Below are 24,240 nucleotides of genomic sequence, written 5' to 3'. Positions count from 1 at the left end.
GAGTGTGGGCTGTGCCTAGCCCTGGCTGGGTCCCTGAGCGGGAAGTCTGGCCGGGTCATACCTCGTTTATGTTGAGATGAATGAACTCCTTGTTCTTCGTGCCGAGGGCCTGGAACATCCCTGATGGGAGAGACACAAGAAAGGTATCATTGCGGAGACGCTCCTTCAACAGGCTTAGCTATTTTCCCATGGCCAAGGGGCCTTCCGAGAGGCTGGTGGAGAAGCCGCTCCAACCGTTGCTAAGAAGTGAGCATCTTCTAGGGCGGCGGCCAGACTCAGGCCCCCTGAGCGGGGTGTCTCTCAACTGGGGGAGCCTCTGGAATTCCTGTGATGGCAGAAGCCGGTGGCCTGAGCATTGGGGAGTGGGTCTCTTCATTTACTGTATGTGGGCCAGCCGGCCAGCTCGTGGACCCGAAACATCTCCCCTATCTTAACTGTTGGGGGCTACAGAGCCCTTGCAATCCATGGACCTTCTCCCCAGAGGAAAAGAAAAGCACGTGTACATAAAGGTTTGCATGAGTCTTGAAAGCTGTTCAGTCTCTGCACGTCCCTTCTGAGAAGGTGAGCGCTGGTGGTCCCACACGCAGGCAGAGCTGGGGTAGAAGAGAGCCCGTGTGCCGCGTTGAATAACCCGAGACAGTTACTTTCCTCTCCTGGCCTCAGTCTCCCCATCTTAGTCCAGGTGGTGGAACCAGTCCACACTGGCTTTACCTGAGCCTCACCTGGGACCTTTAAAATACCCCAGGAAGTAGGAGGGGCTGCCACAGAACAAAAGAGACAGAACCCAGCAGCCACGTGCAGTGAGTAGGTCCTGAGGAGACCTGGGGAATCTCAGTGTGGACCGGGGCTTAGAGGACGTTGAGTACTCACTGAGAAGTTTGTGGGGGTGCGAACGGCATGACGATTATGTTAAAAAGAAGTCTCTCTGATAGGGATGTTTACAGACAAAAGGACCAAATTTCTGAGACCTGTTATTAAATAACTCAGGAAAAACAGTATGCTTTAGGGGGTCATGTGGAAAAGATGAGCAAGGTGACAAGTGAGGCTGGGTGGAAGGCGCTGGAACCACTGGGGAATTTTTATGAAGATGATGCTGTGTTGCCACCCCCTAGATTCTAATGTAATTGGTCTTTGTAGGCTGACCATTAACAGTTTGGGATGCTCTCCTGGGGACTGTCATGGGGCAGGGTTTGAGAGGCACCGGTGGAGGGCACACGGGGACCGGTTATTATTTTTTTGTTTTGTTTTTAAACATCTTTATTGGAGTATAATTGCTTTACAATGGTGTGTTAGTTTCTGCTTTATAACAAAGTGAATCAGCTATACATATACATATGTTCCCATATCTCTTCCCTCTTGCGTCTTCCTCCCTCCCACCCTCCGTATCCCACTTTATACTTAGGTGTATGAGCAAAAATTTCTAGAATAAAGTTAAAATCAGCCTGGGGTAAAGCCCTAGCTTTGGGATTTTTAAAGTTCTCCAGGTGGTGAATCTAACATAAGGATCCTAGAAAACTGAAGAACAGAGAAAATCAAGGAAATAAAAGTTGGTTCTTAGAAAAGATCAATTGATATGCTTTTAGCTAAACTGACCAGTGATGTTCAGTTTTGAGTGTCTTCTCCCTAGGATTCCTCAATTATAAGAACGAGCTGAGAACCCCCTGCAGGAAAGGACTGGGCCTGAGGGGATTCAGAAAGGAAAAGGGCAGTTGAGAGAAGAGAAGCTACCAAAATCTCACTCTCTCGAGGTCAGCGCTGACTGGCCTGTAAGTCTAATAAGCGACCGCCTTTGAGGAGGCTGTTTCTACAATGCACCTCTCATTAGCTCCCACTCACACCCAGAGAAAGCCTGGGCCCTGAGGTCACCGGCCAGGCCCTGCAGGACCTGCCCGCCTGTCTCAGACCATCATCCCCATCAGTCATCACGTGTACCTTGCTTGTCCACTCAGTACAGCTCTCTTGGAGCTTAGAGTCTGGTGGAGACAAGCTTCAAACGAGTAACTCCGTGTGTTCTAAGTGTCCTGAAAGAAGCAGCGGGAGCTCCCGACCGTGGAACCAAGGAGCACAGACTTTGCCTTTGTTTAGCCAGTGCCTAGAAGTCACCCGGTAAACATACTTTAGAAAGTGCCAAGCAGGACTGGCTCCATAATTTGTTGTGGGACCCCTTGTTCAAAAAATTATTAAGGGGCTTCCCTGGTGGTGCAGTGGTTAAGAATCCACCTGTCAACGCAGGGGACACGGGTTCGAGCCCTGGTCCGGGAAGATCCCACATGCTGTGGAGCAACTAAGCCCATGTGCCACAACTACTGAGCCTGTGCTCTAGAGCCCGCGAGCCACAACTACTGAAGCCCACGCGCCACAACTACTGAAGCCCGCACGCCTAGAGCCCATGCTCTGCAACAAGAGAAGCCACAAGCAATTAGAAGCCCGCACACCGCAACGAAGAGTAGGCCCTGCTCGCCACAACTAGAGAAAGCCTGCGTGCAGCAACAAAGACCCAAAACAGCCAAAAATAAATTAAAAACAACAACAACAACAAACTCTAAAAAAAAAAAAAAAAATTATTAAGATTCAAGGGACTTCCCTGGTGGTCCAGTGGGTAAGACTCCACGCTCCCAGTGTAGGGGGCCTGGGTTTGATCCCTGGTCAGGGAACTAGATCCCTCATGCATGTTGCAACTAAGAAGTCTGCACACTGCAACTAAAGATTCTGCATGCCGCAACTAAGACCCCGTACAGTCAAAATAAATGAATAAATAAATAAATATTTTTAAAAATTATTAAGATCCCAGATGGTGACCCCAGAGCGTGGGCATCCGGGGGGACACCTGCACAGCAGTCACCCTGGTGTTAAGTCACAGGCTCTGGATGTGCTCCGTTCAGCTTCAACTGTGTGACTACCCAGTGAGGGGTGGGTGGCTATGAACTGCAAACGCTAGGGACCACCTGTACGTAATCTCTCTCTCTCTCTTCCTGGGCTAACAAACAGATCTTCTTTGAGACAATCGGGTCAGTGTCTAGGGCTTTTGTAAACACAGAGGGATGGAGAGGGAAGGAGGGCGGGGGGGACAGAGGTAGAGAGAGAGAGACTCCCGATTCTGTGCCCTGTGATGGGATCTGACCTTTCTTCTGATTCGCGGCAGGAGCCCCATCCCCACCCAGCTACCCTCCCACAAAGACACTGGGAGCGGATGGAGGATGACGGTACCAGGCGCACTGCAGAGAAGACGTGCACACCCGCCCCTCAGCTAGCCGCACACGGCACACAGATGGCGGGGCGTGTGGCTCAGCCCGCCTTCGCTGCAGTTCTCAGCAGGTTGCCCCTTACATGCTCCTGGAAGGTGATGGAGGGAGGTGTGCTCTCCCTGGGCTCAGGAACACGCAGCCCCCCGGACACTTACGGCTTGCAGTCTCCAGCCGGACCAGGCAGTTGAGGAAGTCATCGAAGCCCAGCTGGCGCTCCTGGTCTGCGCACCTGAGAACGATCAGCTGCAAGAGGGGAGAGCTGAGCTGGAAGCCTGCGGGGAGAGGGGGAGGATGGCCGCCCTGGCTGAGCCCCACGGGTGCGCCTTCAGGGGCGCCAGTCAGCCCAGGGCTGCCCCAAGGAAGGGAGCCCTTGGCTCCGATGCAGTATGACCGTGCGCCTCTGTCGGGGGACACTGGGGAAGCCACAGTGTCACTTGGTGAACCTGAGTTCGCCAAGGTCAGGGTCTTGGCTTTGACCTCACATCACCCATAGGGTCTTGCTGACGTTTCAGGAAGCCTTGCTTGGGAGAACTTGATGCTGGACAGTGTTTCAGCCCCGAGTCCGGTGCCACCCTCTGGTTCTAAGGCTCCACTTCCAGCTCCTGCTGGCCCTGGGGGGATTCCAGCCAGGACACCCGCAGTAAGTGTCTGTTTCTCACGGGCATTTTAACCCAGAGGTGTTGAGGGCTCTGGAGGCCGAGTTATGCCGCTGCCCTCAGTGAGACCCCACGCTAGGCTCATTCACACACGCCCACGATGGAGGAGAACCGGGGCCTGGGTGCTCTGCTTCCCTTCCCTTTGCTCGTTCGACCTCTTTGCTCATCGGTCGAATGACGAGTTTAGAGGTGGTAACGCTCCTTATAGATTCAACACTTAAGGCTTTGATGTCTAACCAGCGTTGCCTTCTTTCAGTTCAGCCTGCGCGCTCCCTTTCCAGGAAATGCTCCACGTATTGCTTAGAAGCCTGCCCAGGGCCTTCCTGTGTCCTCGTTCCCGATTCCAGACCAAGAGGGGTTCAGTCCAGAGGAGGGACATGGTTTCTGGAGCCTGCACCGTGGAGCTGGCTGGGGGCAACACCCAGAGTCCTGGCGGCTGCTCTGGGTGGGGCAGGAAGAGGGCGGGGTGAGGGCCGATTCCCTCCCCCTCCCCAAGCCGGAAAAGAAGGACGTGGCCACACCTCCCTCTCTGAAGGGCTCCCTTTCCCCCTGCTCTGTCCTTCTGCCCTAGAAACCAGGTCCCCAGACCCTAAGAAGATCAGGCCCTTCTCCTCTGTGGCACTCTCCACATTTATAATTAATTTCGTTTCTTTGCCATCACACAGGACCCGAGCTGGTCCTGATTTTGTCCCATTATCATACCATGAAGCTGACAGTGTTTCCCGATGTTTATTTTACTTGGAAGGGAACCAGATTCCAGGCTTTGGCCGGGCCCAGGGGTATGTCTGTGAAGCCTGCTTTGTGAGCAATGCCTTGTGGCCTGGCGGGGTGTAGGCTGCAGTGGCTGTCCTATGCGAAGGACAGCTGAGCCCCAGAGACTCGGACTGCCCTGGCAGGGGCTGCCAGAGGGTTAGGAATGCCAGCTGGAGCCCATCCCTCATTCAGGAAATGGGTATAAACGACAACGGAATCATTGGTTTGGATTCAGTCTGCTGGTGACAAAGCCAGAGACGGGCCTCTGCGGCAGAGGGATACACGAACTCTGTGTACCCCAAACCTGACCCCAAACCATGGGATGGATGTGCCCTGCCTCTCTGTGTTAATCGCCATCTGAAAGCAGAAATTAAAGGTTTGGGAGTTTGCCACCAGAGTCGTATATAACTCTGCTTGGCCAGAGAATTGGCCAGAGGCTGAGGCCTCCGGGGGTCAGGCTGAGTTCAGCCTCAGTGGATACACGTTAAAGATCCCTGATGAGAGTGAACAAGTCCTGAATTTGAGGCTGGGCCCTGCCTTAAGAAGCATCGATTCTGGTCAAAGTCCAGCCCCCTCCCTGGGCCGCGAGAGGTGAGTGGCTGCCACAGACAGCGCCCGGCACGCAGACGGCTTGCGCGGCCCAGGCTTCCCTTTACCTGTGGCTTTCAGGGCGGTCCGCAGCTCGTAGGGGGACACGGTGCCAGATTTGTCAGCGTCAAACTGAAGGAAAAGGTTCTGTAGGGGGAGAGCAGAGGCACTGAGAATGCGAGCACGCAGAAGCCCCCGCTGAGGCTCCTTTGATGGCAGTGATGGGGTCCACGCAGGGGAGAGACTCCTCTCACCAGGCGGAAGGGGCAATGGTAGGCTTAGGGTCTCCAAAAGTGTGGGTCCCTTTGTCTTCCTTTCATATTGGGTGGAAGCCCTGCGGTACTCCCATAAGTATGGGAAGTAAATATGGGAATTCCATCTTGATTTCCTCCCTTCCACCTTTGCAAACACAGATCCTCTGGTCGGCAGCACCTGGACCTTTAAAATCCCTGTCTGGGACTCCCCTGGTGGTCCAGTGGCTAAGACTCTGTGCGCCCAGTGCAGGGGGCCCAGGTTCCATCTCTGGTCGGGGAACTGGATCCCGCATGTATGCCTCAACTGAGACATGACTCGGCCAAAATAAATAAATAAATATTTAAAAATAAAATCAAATCAAATCCCCTTCTGCTCTAGGCTTGTACAGTCCCCTAGCAGCCACGCACTGGCTGGGTTACATGCCGTCCACTTCTTCAGCTTGTCCCAGAACACTCTGAATTCACCAAACCCTAGCTTCCCATTGCCACTGGTGTGTGCAAGTGAATTAAGGAAGAAAGAAAGATGTGAGCATCATATCACCCCAAGGCTCCTGGGGCTGCAGGGGAGGAAGGCAATGGGCTGGCATGGGTGACATGTGTGACACAGACTCAGGGCTCTGAGAGGGGGGGTTAATTATTAAGCCCCGAATCTCTGGAGAGGGGGCATGGCAGGGGTGAGGGGGGATGGCAAAAGAAAGGTTGAAAACACACATATGAAGAACTCTTCATTGCCCTGGACAGCACCCCAAAGTGGCAGAAAGATCCCCAAGTCCCTTCACAAACATTTATCCCACTGGCCAGTCTGTGCCTCTTTTTTTTTTTTTTTTTAAATTTTTGGCTGCACTGTGTCTTCGTTGCTGCACGCAGGCTTTCTCTAGTTGTGGCGAGCGGGGGCTACTCTTCCTTGCGGCGTGCGGGCTTCTCATTGCGGTGGCTTCCCTTGTTGTGGAACATGGGCTCTAGGTGTACGGGCTTCAGTAGTTGCGGCTCGTGGGCTCAGTAGTTGTGACGCACGGGCTCGGTAGTTGTGGCTCACGAGCTCTAGAGCGCAGGCTCAGTAGTTGTGGCGCATGGGCTCAGATGCTCCGCGGCAGGTGGGATCTTCCCAGACCAGAGCTCGAACCCGTGTCCCCTGCATTGGCAGGTGGATTCTTAACCACTGCGCCACCAGGGAACTCCCCTGTGCCTCTTGATTTTGTTCCAATTCTAGCACCAGTGTCTCCCAGGCTTTGGTTATTCTCTGTGAAGAAGACTCTCCACATTCCAGGGAAGTCTGCATTAGAGAAAAACACTTAACATCTATTTCTGCCTGCATATTTGGAAGGATACCTCCATTAGAGAAATGATGTTTTTACAGGAAGTCAGGCTTAGCTTCTCGAATTTGATGTCCGTTTCTGAAATCACACAGAAAGAAAGCAGAATTCAGTTGACCCCTGATAAGATAAACCTATTTCCATCTGCTGAAAGTCCAGCAGGGTGCTTAGATCCGGGTTGGTGAGGGTGGTGATATAGTCGCTCTTAAGATGCTGGTGAGAGTAGAACATGGCCTTTGGGAAGGAACATTTGCAAAATATAAAAAAAGCTTTAAAAGCTTTAAAAATGGGGATATCCTTCCACTCTTTATCCGAGTTTCAAGAGTCCCAAGCAAAGAATTATATGTTAAGATTTTTACCATCAGGTTACTTGTAATGGCAAAAACTTAGAAATGATACAAATGACCAATGGAAGGGCATGGACAACAGTTTATGTCCACATGATGGATTATTTCTGGGGAAATGCTCATAAAAATTAAGTTTAGGAGACAGGGTTTAAAATTATTGGAGAAATTTGAACACTCACATACTGCTAGTGAAAAGGTACAGAAATCACTTTAGAAAATAGGCAGCTTCTTAAGAAGCAAATATAGAGTTACCATTTAACCCAGCAATTGTCTTAGCTATACACCCCAGAGAAATGAAAACACATGACCACATAAAAGCTTGTACACGAATGTTCATAGCAGCATTATTCATGATAACGAAAAAGGGGTAACAACCCAAGTGTCCATCAATGGATGAATGGATAAACCCTACCTGGTATATTCCGACAATGGGATAGTATCCAGCCATAAAAAGACGTGAAGGAGTCCTGACACGTTACAACATGGATGGACCTAGAAGGTGTCAGGCTAAGCGAAAGGAGCCAGCCAAAGAGAAGCACATTTTATATGATTCCTTTTATATGAAAAGTCCGGAACAGGCAAGTCTATGGAGACAGAAAACGGATGAGTGCTTGCCAGGGGCTGGGGGTTCGGGGGAGGGTAGTAAATGCTACTGGTACGTGGTTTCTTTCTGGAGGGATGAAGTGCTCTGAATCAAATGAAAACTGATTGTGGTGACGGTTGCACAACTCTATGAACATGCTAACATCCACTGAGTTGTATATGTTATTAAAAAAATTTTTAATACAATTTTAAAGGTTATTTTCCATTTGCAGTTATTACAGAATGTTGGCTATATTCTCTGTTGTACAATACATCTTTGTAGGCTGTCTTACACCCTATAGTTTGTACCTCCTATTTCCCCCACCCCTGCCTCCCTCTCCTCTCTGGTAACTGCTAGTTTGTTCTCTATATCTGTGAGTCTGCTTCTTTTGGGTTATATATTCACTAGTTGGTTGTATTTCTTAGATTCCACAGTATTTGTCTTTCTCTGTCTGATTTATTTCACGTAGCAGAGTGGTATACTTCAAATGGGTAAATTGTATAGTATGCAAATTAACTCTCAAAGCTGTTAATTCAAAAATAATATTGCATCTATAGGGTAATACCTACTATGTGTGTACCTATATATACAGAGAGAGACACACACCCACAGACTACACATTTGGTACATAAACACATACACAAAGACACACACATATATGTTAAAGTAGTTATTTATGGGTAGTGAGATTAGCCATGATGTTTGCCTCTGTCATTAGGCTTTTCTGCATTTTTCAGAATCTTTTATCATAAACTTGAATCATTAGTGTAATCAAGAGATGAGCAGGCTTCCCTGGCAGTGCAGTGGTTAAGAATCCACCTGCCAATGCAGGGGACAAGGGTTCGAGCCCTGGTCTGGGAAGATCCCACATGCTGCGGAGGAACTCAGTCCGTGCGCCACAACTATGGAGCCTGCGCTCTAGAGCCCGCGAACCACAACTACTGAGCCTGCACGCCACAACTACTGAGCCCGCGTGCCTAGAACCCGTGTTCTGCAACAAGAGAAGCCACCGCAATGAGAACCCAGTGCACTGCAAAGAAGAGTAGCCCCCGCTTGCCGCAACTAGAGAAAACCCGCGCACAGCAACGAAGACCCAATGCAGCCAAAAATAAATAAATAAAATAAATAATGTTTTTAGAAAAGAAAGAAATGAGCAATGAAAGCTATTTTTAAAGTCTACCTAACGTCAGCTCTGAAAAGCCGGTCTGCAGCTGGGAGGAGCAGGGAATCTGGGGGAGCTCGAGGTGGCAGGCGTCCGTCACACGTCCCTCGTCCCCTCCATGGGAGTCCTGGGGTCCCCGCGGTGCAAGTAGGGGTAGTGGGTGTGAGCACGTACTTTTTTTTGCGGTACGCGGGCCTCTCACTGTTGTGGCCTCTCCCGCTGCAGAGCACAGGCTCCGGACGCGCAGGCTCAGCGGCCATGGCTCACGGGCCCAGCCGCTCCGCGGCATGTGGGATCTTCCCGGACCGGGGCACAAACCCGCGTCCCCTGCATCGGCAGGCAGACCCTCAACCACTGCGCCTCCAGGGAAGCCCCAGGAGGAACTTTTTTCCTTTGAAGTAGGCGAAATGACAGCACTCTACTGCGAATGAAAACGATTCGGTGACGGAGAGGAGTTCATAAATGAAAGAGGGGAAAGTTTGGGGAGTATGTCCTGGGAGGAGGGGCGGTGAAAGATAAAAGTGGAAAGAGATTGGAAAGGCTTTAGTGTCAAGATTCCCAGAGGAAAGGCTCCAGATTCAGAGTGCTGACAGTTTTAGTGTCACGCGTTGCCCGGGCCAGTTTCAGCCCCAGGGGTCGGGCGCAGCTCCTTTTGGAAGGGCAGTCATGGTGCAGGGCTGGACCGTGGGCCGTGCACAGGGCACTCCCTTTGCTGGGTCTCTCCCTGGGGGTTTCCTCATTTCCTCTGCCCTGTTTCTCCTTCCTTCTGGGCCTGACTTTCCTTCCACTAGCTTGACTTCACGCAGCCTCTCAAACTCTGTTCCCCCCGCCTGCTCTTATTCGGCAATTCGTGGGAGAATCCGAATTCCAGACCTCGCTTTCTTCGGGTCTGCTCTCTCCATGTAACTCATCAACCCTGTACAGTACTCAAAATTCAAGGTCGATGTGTGTCTAAGGTCCAATTCAACAGCTTGTCAATCTCTCAAACACCCTGATTGTTTTCCACAAACTTCTTCTACTTATGAACTCATGGTTCCTGAGACAGATGGCTAGCAGGACGCCAAGCTCACTCACCAGGCGGGGCCTTCCAGCTAGTGGAGGATGAAAACGGTGGCGTGTCTTAATTCTGGGTCAAGGCTTTTAGGAATTGGGGATATCTTCTCCAAAGGTTTTTTTTTGTTTTTTCCCTCTTCTGCTGGCTTTCTGCAGGTGACTGTGTCACTCCAGCCACATGAAGGATGGAGCTTGAGTCCCTGATCACTGCATGGAGAGAGCCACCCACAGAATAGGAATGTCTTCCTGGACGGTTACAATGAGTGAGAAATACACTTGATTGCGTTTGAGTCTATCCATTTTGAGTCTATTTGTTACGGCAGCTGGAGCTACCTGGAGTCACTGGAAGTGTGGAACCACCATAGCGGAATCTAAAATATGTGAGCCGGCTTAGCAGCTGGGCAGCAGGATGAAAGGGACCATTGGAGCTGGAAAATAGATGTCCATGTTATTAAGGGCAAAAATACCTGCCACAGTTGTTGTCTGGAAAATATGTAAATATACTGCAGCCAGAGCAAATGCTCACTGACGCTGCGCTCGAGGGGAAAAGAAGGGAAGAAACTGGAATATTAATCACCGTGTGCTAGTGTTTGCATGTTGTATTTAATAAGGTGTCATAAAAAAGAGATGAGTTCAGGCTAGAACAGACTGGTTTGAGCACATGAAAGGGAAGAGAGCTAGAAATCCAGAAATTGTGGCCGTGGGACTTCCCTCGTGGCCCAGTGGCTAAGAATCCACCTTCCAACGCAGGGCACGCGGGTTTGATTCCTGGTTGGGGAACTACGATTCCACGTGCCGTGGGGCATCTAAGCCCACGTGCCACAGAAGAGCCCGCGTGCCACAACGAAAGATCCCTCATGCTGCAATTAAGACCCGACGCAGCCAAAAATAAACAAATTTAAAAAGTATGTATTTCTTAAGAAAACAAAAAGAATTTGTGGTCTTGCAGGGCTGGATGCACCAATGCTTTCTGGACCCGACGGGAAGAAATAAGATTGAAAAAAGCCTCCAGAGACGAAGACCCATTAAAGTTTTCAGTTAAATGGAGACTCAGCCCTGTGGAAAGTCCAGGTTAGGAATGTTTCCTTCCCACTTAGGTCTGTATTTTTAGATGCTCTCAGGTAGAAGCTTTCAAGGGTCCCTGTGACCAAGCTGGGCACGGAGGGAGTGTACCTGTGAGCGTCAGGGCTGCCTGTCTTCGAATTCACGTGCAAGCGGGGATGATGGAGTGCTCAGAGGAAGGAGGTTGGGCCGGAGACCAGAGGCTCAGCCCCACGTTTTCTGGATCGCACTAACTCCCCTGGGCCTCTTAAACCTGCAGATAGGGTGAGTCCCCCAAACGTGACATTACATTCTCTGCCAGCCTGGGTTTTGAGAAAAATGGATTTGATTTACCAATAAAATAAAAGAAAATAGAAGAAGAAGCAGTGTTTCTTACACCTAAGGGCAGTGAGACACGCTCACACCTGTGATGGAGTTAATGCAGAAAGGAAAACAGAGACAAGCACGGTACCAGAACTCCCTATCGTCTAGAGCAGTGCGGCACAGGCGCTTTTGCTCGGCTGGGCCAACGGAACGCCACTCAGAAGAACTAGGGGTGAACAAAGCCAGCGTTAGGTACAAGGTCACGGACGGCAATGGGAACGACACTGGCCTTGGGGTGGGACTGCCCCTCCCTAGGAACCAGGGTCCACATTATGTGGGGGATGGATCCTGAGCAGGGCCCTGGAAATGTGCCAGTGGGTGGAAAGGCTGGTGGGAAAGTACATCTCCAAGTGCGGCTGATGCAAAAAGGCCCTCAGGACCACTGGACCCTCCTCCACGGAAGAGTCTCCTGGGGCCGTCACAGGGAGTTGAACGTGAACAGGGGGGCAGAAGGAGCCCAGCGAGAAGCCACAGCGGGCTGAGATGTGGGGCCTGGAACACTCCGTCTACCTCACGTCTTGGTTTACAAGCTGATACTTTGAAGAGTGGTGATAATACCGCATGTTCACGCGTGCTTGACATTAAACATAGCAAGTACCTTCTTTACAAGACCGCGCTAGGAAGCCCGGTGGGTCTGCCAGGTAGACGAGCCCGCCTGTGGGCAAGAAGCCTCAGGTGCACGGCGCCCATTGTCCTGCAAGCCCAGGAGTTCCACCTCCAGGTGCACGGAGTTTCTGTGACCCCCATGAGCACCTCTAAATAGTTCAAACTGAGTCACCACCACTGCGGTGCTGTAAGCGATGTGTCTACCTCACCTACACCTGTAGACCTTGTCCTAGATGGGGGCGGGGAGAACTCAGGTAGAACATCTCTCCTGTCCGGGGAAGAGCAGTACCCAGGGCCCCTCCCCAGACACCTCATGGGCCTGGGGGAGTACGCAGCCCCTTCAGCCCTGTTCTCACAGCAGGCAGGGTCAGTGTCAGGGATCGGATTGTGGACCAGCTCCCCGTTACCCCAAGGCCGAGTGGGGTCAGAGGGCAAGCTGGTGTCCAGCCTCGAGCCAGCGAAAATGCACTTCCTTTATTTCTCCCTCTGTGTGTTTCCCAGGAGGGGGAAAAAGGGTTCGGCCCGTTTACACACGCGATCCCTGAACCGAGAGACTCCAAATCTATTCACCGTAGGAAGCAGTCTCATTAATGTGGGTTTATCTCTTTCTCTCCATTTCCGACTGGAGAGGGAGGCTGATCTCTTCCCTCCTTTGATGGGTCTGAGGAGACAGAAGCCTGGCAGACGGCAGGGATGGTGGCACAAGCCCCGCGATGGGGCCAACAGGCAGGCCCGGGCTGTGGAGTCTGCTTAATGAAGCCCCCGGCACACCGACGGCCGGGGGGGTGGTGCCTCTGTGGGAGCCGAGGACAAACGCTGCCCCGTTTCACTGAAGCTCGAGACTCGCTGCCAGGCTCCCTGGGGCCCCCCAAGCCGTGGGTGGGCAGGAGTGGGGATGGGTTAGGGGGCCCTGCCTGAGCTGGAACAGCCCCCATCCCAGTCACCTAGGTTGCTCCCCGGGGAACGAGGAGGGGACACGTCCAAGACAGGCAGCCCTCTCTGTACAATCGGGGGCCGTGTAAATAGCCCAGGCGGCTGCTCTGTGATGGGTGAATTTCCTGCTCCGCTCCCTCTGTCTCACTGTGGGCCACTGGGCCTCTGGCCGATGGTCAGTGACCATGAGAGAGAACACTTTAGCGACCTGCTTGGCAACGTTTCAGGGATTCTCACACCTGAAGTACTCATTGCCACCCCACCTGCACCCAACACACACACACACACACACACACGAGCTCTTCATCACTGGGGTGCAGCCTTCACCATATCACGGGATTTAAAGTTCCCATGGGAGGTTATACAGTCACTGACATAATACAACTCTGGGAAAGGTAAAGGGCACCGTGAGTCTTCAAGTTTGAGAGCGTGGAGGTCCCGAGGGCAGAAGTAAGGTCCAGACGCAGGACAGGACCCTCCCTGAACGGGAGCCAGGAGAGAACTGTAGTCAGGCTGCCCCCTCTTCACACGTGCACAAGCCAGCCCTGGCCTCGTACCCCGTGAACCGTAGGGAGGTGGGGATCTGTCAGAAGGATGGGCGGAGACTGACCTGTCGCTCCAGAACCCAGTCCACTCAACTTGGCCCCAAGGGTTCCGGACTCTGACGAGCTCTGTATTCTGGCCTCGGAAGTTTACCTAAAAGGGAAAAGCGTCAGAGAAATGTGAGATGCTAAATCCATCTGTGAGCTCCAGGGTGGGTTCTCTCCAGCTGAGGCTGCCTTTTCTGAAAGCCTGCTGACACACTAAGAACATGTCAAAACTCATCAGTTGTTAACTAGCCCTCAAAATGTCCTAATTCTGATTGAACGCGATGTTACGTTAATCCCCCCAGAATGGTTAAGTGGCATCTGGGAAACAAAGCGGAATTGTAATGAACAAGAAGTGAGTCCACAGGGATCTTCAAACGAGTGAGTTTTCTCTCTAGACTGGAAGCCCCCAGAGGCAGAGGCCGAGTCTTATTTATCGTGTATCTTCAGAATCCAGCAGTCAGTGGGTCTAACACTGAGTTTTCTTCATCCTTAGCATCTGACTCCCAGATGATCAGAATATAAGCACATGCTGGGAGTTTAAACAACCGCAATAAACAAAAACCCACGACTGAGTCTTCTAACTCCGATCTTCTCCCCCTTTCAGGTGTCACATGAGGGTCTCTGCTGCCACACTGAGAGCCCTTGAGCCAGGACAGAAAGAGGACTCAGCCCTCAGGCTCTGCCCAGAGCAGGAAAGTGCACCAATGCGTAGAGAGGTTTTGGGGGTGGAAGGGTGAGAGTCAAAGACTTCGGTTCATCAACGATCCAGGAATTTTAGTTCTCAGAACACTTTGGCATACATGTTCTCTTTTTACGTGCAAAGTCATTTAAGCGAGTAGGACCTCTCCAGAGTCCAAGTTCGCCATGAAAGAGGTTCATTCGTTGAAATGTGTGGGGAGGTGAATTCCTTACAGGTGGAGGGGAAGCAAACGCAATTGAACAGTGTCCGATGGGAAGGTTTCTGCCATCACTTGGAGTAACATTTAGAAGATCTGACATCAGGAATCACAGGCCTGCTCAAGTGAATGATTGGAAGGCGTGTGTAGACAGGGAGAGGCGAGGAGGGAGCTAACACTCCAAAGAGTCCAGCTGCCTCTCCCTCTAGGACAGGTTGCTCCCACCGCCCGCTGAGGGGGAGGGACAGGCTCCCTCTGCACCCCGTGCTCCCCACTCATTTGGAGCACGTCGCTCAAAACATGGCAGCCGCTGGAGGAGACCGGAGGTGCCCAGGTCCGCTACCGACTGGGTTTGAGATTCACCCAAGCGGGGCACAGAGGGAAACGCTTTGGACTTCACTGAACTTGACCCTGCAAGGGCGCCACCCTCTGCTTCTCATCTTCCTCTCTCATCTCACTTTCTCCCCTCCTCTTTCCCGCGCACTCCTCCAAACAAAGCACTCCCCGAGGTTACAGTGGTGCCACGTGGGGTCTGGCTGCGCCCCCTCCCCGCCCCGGGGATTAGTTCCACCCTGAACTACAGCTGCAGAGAATAGGACTTGTGGTGGTTAATTTTATGTGTCAACTTGACTGGGCCATGGCGTGCCAAGATGTCTGGTTATGCATTATTCTGGGTGTGTCTGTGAAGGTGTTTCTGGATGAGATGGGCATCTGAACTGGCAGACTGCGTATAGCAGATGGCCTTCCCCTTTGTGCGTGGGCCCCATCTAATCAGCTGAAGGTCCAAAAAGAACAAAAAGGCAAAGGAAGGGAGAATTTGCCCTCCGTCTGACTGCTGAGCTGGGACTTTGGGCCTCTTCTGCTCTTGGGCTGGGACTTACTGATTCTCCTGGTTCTTAGGCTCTTGGGCTGGGACTGGAACTCCACCGCTGGCTCCAGCTCGTGGAAGGCAGGGCTTCTCGGCCTCTATAATCAGGTGAGCAATTCCGACTACTAAGTCTCTTCATATACAGATTTAGCCTACGGGTGCGGTTCTCTGGAGAACAGTGACTATGACAGGACTGATGTGGAATCAGGGAAGAAAAGAACAGAAAAAACAAAGACCAGGTTCTTGCAGCTGCTGACCAAGTTTATACTGTGCCGGCCTCACAGGTCGCTCTCTCTCTCTCACTCTCTTCTCTCTCTCTCTCTCTCTCTTCTCTCTCTCTCTCTCTCTCTTCTCTCTCTCTCTCTCTTCTCTCTCTCTCTTCTCTCTCTCTCTCTCTTCTCTCTCTCTCTTTCTCTCTCTCTCTCTCGCTCTTTTCTCTCTCTCTCTCTCCTCTCTCTCTTCTCTCTCTCTCCTCTCTCTCTCTCCTCTCTCTCTCTCTCTCCCGTTTGCTGTTTTGAATTCCAGCCTTTCTTTTTTGGATGAGACATCCTCTGTCATGTCCGAAACTGCAGTTTAAACTGCAATGCGCTATATAGGTTTACGAAGTCTGTCCCCACACCCTGTCAACAGGGGTCCCTGTCGCCTACCTGGTCAATGCCCGTCACTGTGTAGGCATGACCCCTAATGAGACCAAAAGGTGTCCGGGCTTCAGGTTCTGCAGCATTTCTGATCTAAAACAAAAAAGGAGCAGTATCTACGTCAAACCTTCCCCAGCTGGCCAGACACAGCTCTGTGTCTGGCGCAGTCCCTCCTGCCCCCTCTGGTGAGGGCCCTGTGAGTGGGCATATAAAATGGGTACACGGGAAGCCCCCTAAGTGGTGAGCAGTGACATATAGCGATTCCCAGCCTCTTCCCAGGGTGGAGGCCCCTCGTTCTCTGCTTGGACTTCACCGAAGAGCTGACATTCTTGCCCCCAAACAGAAAAACCTGACCTTTCCCACCACGTAGCAACAGCAAGGGACAGACACCAAAGAGGCAGTAAGAAGAATATATAACCCTATGACATGCAATTCTATGTCACAAACTTGAAAAAGTAGAGGAAATTTACTAGCAAAGGATAAATTCCCCAGGATAATCCAAGAGGAAATAGAAAAGTTGAATAGAATTCAAAAAATAGATGAGGTTAAAATCACATGCATGTTTGTATGCATAAAGAAATTAGAAAAAATGCTGTTCTGTTTCTCTCCACGGATATATTTTTCCATGATCTATGAAGTGAAAGAGACAAGTTTCAGGAAAGTGTATAGTAAGGTTCCATTCAGTAAGCACCGCCCCCGAGTCTGTGCATATACGCGCGTGCCTGTTGCATGAGCGAGGACAGAGGCGTGACGGACACCCGACAGGCGTCCCGGCTTGAACCGGGGGAGGGAGACAGAGTTTTGCCCTGTCCGTCATCTCAGGATTCTTCCACCTGATACAGCAAGGGCGTCTTACCTCTGCAACTCGAAAACCATTAAACACAAACGTTTGTTTTAATTAAAATAAATAAGCATTGACCCCGCCCCCCTGCAGTGTATGCCTCTTCCGTGGGCAGCCTGGCATCTGAGCCTAGAACAGTGCCTGGGATGCGGCCAGCCAGCGACTTACGTCAATGGAGCAGCCCACCAGACAGCCCCTCTTCAAGGCCTTGTCTAGAATCTCAGAGAAGTTCCCGGGAGCCTCCTTGGTTGTGAAGGTCTCTGCCACGCCCGCGGTGAAGTCCTCTATGGCCTCGATGGCGCTGCCCCCCTTCAGAGCCTCGTAGCTCCCGTTCAGCCTGTGAGGGCGGCAAGAAAGCCTGGCAACGGCTGCAGGGAACAAGGATTACCACTAGGTGGCGCCCCTCAGCCAGAGTTTTTCTAACCAAGAACCACCTCCCGGGGCTCGCCCCGGCTGGAGGTGTGGAAGAACGTGGGAAGCAGGGATGGGGTTTACTTGGAGCTCTGAGGAAACCAGAGGTGCTGAGAACTCTGTGAGAGAGGCAGTGGGTGTGGTGGTAAGGAGACAGGCGGGGACCTGGGACCCTTGGCTACAGGGCTGCCGTGCTGGCACCTGGACACACCTCTCCTTGAGCAACAGAATACAAAGAAACTGTATGGGACTAAAAATAACCACGTGCATGCACAGTTGAGACAAATTCTGGACAAAAGAGACCAAGAAAAATAACCAACTGCCACTTTTGAAGCGCCGCGAGCAAAAGCAGGGCGCTGCGCACGCCCCCCGCACGCAACGCCACCTAAGGGGTGGACAGACCGCCTAGGCCACGCCTCCGGCCCGACCCCTGAACGCACCGCTACTCTCACCCCGTATAAGGAACAAGCTCGCCGCCCCATCCCCCCAGGGGAAAAGGAAGCATGTTGCTTGATCTCGCTACCCCCTGCTGCAGCAGGGGCCCCCATAAAGCCTTGCCTGACTTTCCTGTCTGGCCTCTGGTCAGCCTCTATTGATTAAGGAGGCCGAGAACCCTGGTTCCTGACAGACTGCAGGTGCAAGTTCCAGTTCCCCCGCTTGCAAGCGGAGGGATGCTGTTCTCCCTCAGTGCTTCAGTTTCCTAATTTTCAAAATGGGGCTGCACTCTTCCCGCTAGGGCTGCTGTGAGGTTTAAATGAGCCTCCTCTCGTCTCACGTGGAATGGGGCCTGAGCGTGAAGCTGTTAGTTCTGAGACCGAGAGGGAGATGGAGGCATTTCTCCTGCTTTCTGGAACCATGTAGTCCCAGCCGCTTTTCTCTCTTCATCTCTTTGATTGATACGGTTGTACATGAACATCTTACATCGGTGCGGTGCCTTTGTTACAGTGACTGAACCAGTTTGTCATTGTTATTAAAGTTCACACCATATTCACGTTTCCTTAGTTTTCACCTAACGTGCTTTTGCTGTTGGAAGATCCCATTGCAGGATCCCACATCATCACACTTAGTCAAGTCTCCGGAGGCTCCTCTGGCCCGGGACAGTTTCTCAGGCTTTCCTTGTTTTTCATGACCTGGACAGTTTTTTTTTACATCTTTATTAGAGTATAATTGCTTTACAATGGTGTGTTCGTTTCTGCTTTATAACAAAGTGAATCCGTTATACATATACATATGTTCCCATATCTCTTCCCTCTTGTGTCTCCCTCCCTCCCCTACCTGGACAGTTTTGAGGCACTGCCGGTGTTCTGTAGAATGTCCCTCAGTTGGGATGTGTCTGCTGGTTTTCTCACGCATAGACTGGGGTGAAGTACCGTTCTCATCACGTCGCAGCGAGCATACATCGCGTCTTCATGACTTGTCCCTGTGGATGTCGCCTTGATCACTGGCGGCGGTCTCCTGTCTGTCATGTTTCTCCTCTGTGAACTTCCTCTCACCCCCCATTACTGTCCTCTTCGGAAGGACTTAGGAGTGGGGGTCATGCTAGACCTTGAGGGCAGAGAGTCTACCTAAATTCCCCGGAACTCTTCTATGTGGCAGATTTGTCTCTTCTCCCCCGTTTATTTATTCAATGATTTATTTACATCAGTGTGGACTCATGAATATTAATTTTATACTTTGATTTATAATCCAATACCATTTTACTTATTTTGCTGCTTAATTGTTCCAGCTTTGGCTACTTCCGGCTCCTTCGGTTGGCTCCTGTGTCCCTTTGACATAACTCCATCACTGTGTGTGTGTGTGTGTGTGTGTGTTTAAAGCATGCACACACACATTCACTTCCTGACACTGCAAGGTACTCTAGGCTCTTGTTCTGTATTTCTCGCCCCAGTTCTACAATCAGCCTTATCTCTGAGGAGCCCTGGTTCCTTTGATTGGAGAATGGTGTTAGAAACCAAGACCTGGGAAGTAAGAGTGCTTGTTGCTACGGGATTGTCGTTGTTTCTAGCCCTCTCAGCTGATAAACAAGGAAATAGTACCTGTGTACTAACCCATGAGTGACGCATATACTCATCGATGTGTAACCATCTCTATTCAACTAAACCTGAGTTCATACTGAGGTCCCCAGCTCTGACACACGACCACTTATACATTCTAGCCTCCTCCACCAGGCTTCTTCGTAACCTCTCGCTCCAACGATGAGAAACCTGGCTTCCCCCATCTGCCACCCAATAACTTAATTGTTCAATTCAGTAGATATGTATAATGGTATCAGAATTGTTGTCCTGTACCCCATGAGAAACAACCTTACCAGCTAGTGTACAGTGCTTGTGTACAATCTCTCTGTCCTTCTTTCTTTCTTTTGCCACGCGGCATGGGGGATCTTAGTTCCACGACCAGGGATGGAACCCTCGCCCCCTGTATTAGGAAGCGCAGAGTCTTAACCACTGGACCCCTAGGGAAGTCCCAATCTCTCTGGCTTTCAATCTCACAGACTGCACTCATTTCCAGAGTTACTTAGGTCAGCGCCTTTCTCGCCTACACCTTCAATGAGTTTGTTTCATAGACTTGTGATACTATTAGCTTGTTTTGTCACAGGCTGGGATTCCTTTATCCTCCTAGATGATTTTTAAGTTCATATATATTAAGGTTCACTCTTTGTGCTGTAAAGTTCTGTGTGTCTGATAAATGTATGGTGTCGTATATTCACCATTACAGTATCATACAGAATAGTTTCATTGCCCTAAGAAAAACCTCTGTGATCTACATATTCACCTGTGTGTGAAGGGGCGCTGCGTGGGAGTGTCGGACGCCCATGTGCCACGTGGCACGTGTGCTGACGGGCGTGGGTGCCTCCTCTGCTGAATGTGTGACGTGTGTGGGCATGTGGAGTGCGCGGGCCCACGCGCGTGCCCCGTGTGCGCTCCCGTGCGTGGCGCTTATGCCTGGGAGTCCTGCATATGAGTGTGGGCCCCAGAGGTGTGTTTGTTCGTGAGAAATGCTGTCTGGGGGCTTGAGGACGAGGGTTACCTGAAACCACCGTCCTGTGAAGGGAGGATCAGAGGGGTCTCCACAGACCTGAGGGGACCCCAGACTGCGGCTTGGGGACCCGGGGAGGGAGGCCGGCCTGGGCACCAGCAGGTGGTTTCCCTGGAGGACTTGGGACCGAGCGTCCAGGAATGTTTGCTTTCAGGGCCTGTACGGTTCACCTTGTACCTCATTAGGGGCTCAGCCACACACACAGGCTTTTCTCTATTAAGTACTTAATTTACGAAGGGAAAAGCCGCATTTCTAACAAGGCTGGAGAGGCTGGGCCCTACTACCCACGGCTGTGCGCTGGTCCCGGCTGTGTGCCCAGGGCCGTCGAGGCAGAAGGGGGCACGGGGTGGGGGAAGGGGGACCTGGAGCGCAGTGGCCTCTGGGGGGAGGGCAGCCCCAAAGGGAGCCCCACCGTGCAGGGAGGTCTCGGCCATGTGCCGTGGTGCACGCAGGCTGCCAGGGGCCGTCAGCCCAGGCTCGAGGCGGGACCGGGGCCTTCAGGAGGCCTAAGCGTCAGCAGGGAATTGCATGGAAGACGGCAGACGGGAGCAGGCAGACAGGAAGTCGGGGGCCGAAGGGAAGCCGAGGCGCTTGTGAGTTGAGGGGCTCGGGCTGCAGGCGCAGAAGGGAGGCCCTCGGCTGCACTGCACCCCGGCTGTGTCCCCATCAGGCTGGGAGACGCCCCCCCAGATCCACAGCCCTCCCTGCGAGGCGACCTCCCCTTCCTACCCCAACCCCAGGCCCAGGTTCCCCCTCGGAGCCTCCTTGCCCCGGGCTCCCGGGGGGACGAGGCGCCTCTCCGGCACCCCCGACGTCCCCTGACTTTCCTGGCTCTGGTTGCTCTCGGGCACCACTCCCCGGCCCCCAAGCAGAGCTGTGTTTGCCAAGAAGGTGGTGCTGGCAGAGCGCCCGCCCCACGTTCCCACTGGACGGCCAGGCAGTCGCTGCTGGGACACACAGCACGTGAGGGCCGAGGAGAAAGGCAGACAGCGCCCGAGCCACGGAGGCTCCCAGAGGGACGCCGCGACTCTTCCCGTGGCGCTGCTGCCCTGGCTGACCCCGTCCCGGGGACCCCGGGCTCTGTCCTGCCAGAGCAGCCTCAATCCCCACCCGGGTCCTCGCCTCTGACGTCACAGACGCGTGTCAGACGGGACGCAAGGCCCCTGCCCTCCCTGAGTAGGAGACACGCAGAGTGTGTTTCTGGGACTGAAGACAGAGCGGGTGAACGCAGCCGCAGACCAAGCAAGGGGCAGAACGGATTCTGAAAGTGAATGCAGGAAGGACAGCTGCCCGGTTATGATACACCAAAGCGGAGCGTGGAGGGGCCCGAGGTGTCAGGCCTTCGGGTGGGAGCCTCGCCCATCATTCGGGGCAACACTGAGCAGACGTCAATGTTAAGGTGAGACCTCCCAGAGCTGAGGTCTGGGGCGCTGGAATCCCTTGGGGGTCCCAGGGGCCCTCGTTCCAGGAGGGCACAAAGACGGTCTCCAGCCTGGCCTGTGCACGTCACGCTCTTATCGTGGAGCAATTTCCACTTTGGCAGAGAGAGGGCGAGCCGTAGGCTCCAGAATGACACCTGAAGCCAGGGGATGACCGTGCAGGCTGGAGGGGGGGCGCCCTCCTGGACGGGGGGGACGGCGTCGGGTTCCAGTCACACCCGTGGCCGACGCTCTGGGGCAGTGCCTGGGGAGGTGCCCGGCTCTGTCACGTGCTGCCTGTGCGCGTCAGCCATCAGGCTCCAGCGTCTCCTTCGCTAGAATGGGGAGATTGACGATGCCCGGATTTTAGGACTGTTTGGGATTAAATGAGATAATCCTGGAATAGTCAGTGTTGGCCGGTCATAGTAACTGTTGGCTGCTATCATTGTTTAGAAGGTGAGAAGGTGCTGGAAGCTGAGAGTGCAGTGGGGTGTGGGATGAATGAGGGCCTGCCTCTCAGAAGGCTTGGGTGCCAGGAGGGACACGGACAGGTCATTACATTAAAACAGCATGAGTGCTGAAATGGGACGGCCGATGGTGCTGCGGGGAGCCAGGAAGGCTTGGTGGGCGAGGCCCCTGGACAACAGCCCAGATTCCCCAGGCAGAGCAGGGCCTCCCAGATCGACAGGGCGTTCCGACGGGAGGGGCCGACCGCGGGGAGGGGCGGCGGGTGCAGGGCAGCCTGGGCCTCACTCCTGGCTATCGCTGAGCCCACTGAGGGTGCAGAGCCGGGGACGGCAAGGCCCCTGGTGGCAGTAGGCGCGGCCTGACTGGCTGCGGCTGGAAAGAGGGAGACCAGTTAGGAGGAAAGGAAGAGACTGGAATTTCTCAGAAGAAAGGCTGAGCCATTCCGTGATAGGCTTGTCAGACTTAGGAAAATCCTGGACAACCAGAAGTGGCTTCCTCCTGAGCCAGGGCAGCACGGCATATAGATGTGCGCTCACACGCACACACGTACACACACACAGGCTACAACGGGAAATAACAATTAAGAGCTAACCACTGCGTGGGGCTTCCCTGGTGTCCAGTGGGTAAGACTCTGCACTCGGGGAGCTAGAGCCCGCACGCGTGCCGCAACTAAGGAGCCCGTGTGCCGCAACGAATACCCCGTATGCCGCAACGAATATCCCGTGTGCCGCGACTAAGACTCGGCGCGGCCAAGATAAATAAATAAATAAATAAATTTTTTAAAAAGAGCTTACCACTGTGTAAATAACAGCTTACGTGTGCTTTGGGCCCGGCCCTGAAGAGGCCGGAGGTTTTCGTGTTTGTTTGTTTTTTATAAGTAGACATGTTATATGTTTACAATATCGACATCATTTGAATGTAGGGAGATGGTGAGGTCGATGTGGTGCTCGTGGTGAGATGGGATTCAGCGCTGTTGCAGTAACAGCAACCGCAATCAGAGCAACAGCCGTCACTTGTTGAGCAACTTCCGTGTGCCAGACGTCGGACCTACGTTGGTCGTTAACGTTCCCACCTTACAGGTGGGGAGACTGAGGCCTGGGACCACGGTCAGGGGTCAGGTTAGCGGCAGGGTGGCACCAGCACTCAGGGTCTCCCCTTTGGGTCCGGCACCCTTAGCCTTGCCCACAGCGTCCTGTCCCCACAGGAGCCGTTCCCAGACCAGCACCCTCCCTGGCGGAAGGAGAGCCAGCCGGCGCCCGGTCAGAGGTCGAGCCCTGACTGATCCAGCACGGCAAATATCGATTCCTGGTCCCAGGAACCAGCTGGTGCCACGTGGGACCATCACCTCCAGACTGCTGGTGGCGGGGGGCCTGCGGGGACACAGATGGTGGCTGCCCTCCAGGAAGGGAGATGATTTGGGGAGAGAATCCCTGCTTCACATGCCCTCTGTCCATCGCACAGGTCCTGAGCGCTCGCTGAGTGAGCTCTGTCCATTCTGAGCATCCTAGGCTCTGGCCAGAAGCCCCCGAGCCCCTCGGGCACATTGTCTCAACGTTAGCGCAAGGGATCTGCGGGGAACAACCTCCCACCCGTTTCTGCGTGTTTGCCCTTGGGCTCTGGTGGTACATGTCACCTGACACTTCCGGATAAAGCTTTGACTTCCACTCACCACCTGTGACAAGACCCTCTCTGATCCTGAGTCCCGGGCCTCGGTGGGGAATCATGGAGCCAGACACCCTGGCCACCACCCAGAGCAGCCAGTTGCCCCCCGAGCATCATTCCTGCCTTCAAACCGCATACCTTCTAGGGGTCTCAGGAGATGTGCCTAAGTCCAGTTTGTGCATAGCGCATGCCTCCCAGGCCATCCTTCCCTTGATGCCCCTTCCTGGGCTGCTGAGCTGCACACCCCCTGTCTGTTGCCCACCGGCCCTGGCAGCACTCACCCCCCGCCTTTTCCACACGAAGGGGAGCTGGGGCCTCTCGCTGTAGGAGAGAGAGGAGCTGTTGGCTGGGAAGTCTGCATCCTCCAACAGAACGCCCTTCTGCAGACACGTCTGCCTCAGTTCCTCCAAGCTCTGGCCCGAGGAGTGGGTGATGCGGGCATCCTTGGGGGCAGGGGGTTCCTGAGGCCCCGGGGCCCGGTAGAGGTAAGGCAT

General features: G+C 53.1%; 1 protein-coding gene across 1 annotated transcript; it reads right to left on the bottom strand.

The window, feature by feature from the left end:
• On the bottom strand, window positions 1-24,240 carry CAPN9 (calpain 9). The gene is made up of 12 exons (XM_004281589.3): window positions 24,028-24,240; window positions 20,928-21,142; window positions 16,920-17,088; window positions 15,920-16,003; window positions 13,529-13,614; window positions 11,468-11,545; window positions 9,976-9,992; window positions 6,828-6,890; window positions 5,921-5,991; window positions 5,311-5,389; window positions 3,401-3,517; window positions 1-120 (listed from the first exon to the last, which is right to left on the bottom strand). Exons 1-12 carry the CDS (start codon window positions 24,238-24,240, stop codon window positions 56-58), a joined length of 1,257 nt encoding a protein of 418 aa, XP_004281637.1. The 3' UTR covers window positions 1-55.

Source organism: Orcinus orca, chromosome 14, assembly GCF_937001465.1.
Source record: "Orcinus orca chromosome 14, mOrcOrc1.1, whole genome shotgun sequence".
Classification (NCBI taxonomy): Eukaryota; Metazoa; Chordata; class Mammalia; order Artiodactyla; family Delphinidae; genus Orcinus; species Orcinus orca.
Note: the sequence above shows the minus strand (reverse complement) of the source record. Positions and strands in the feature narration are given on the sequence as shown.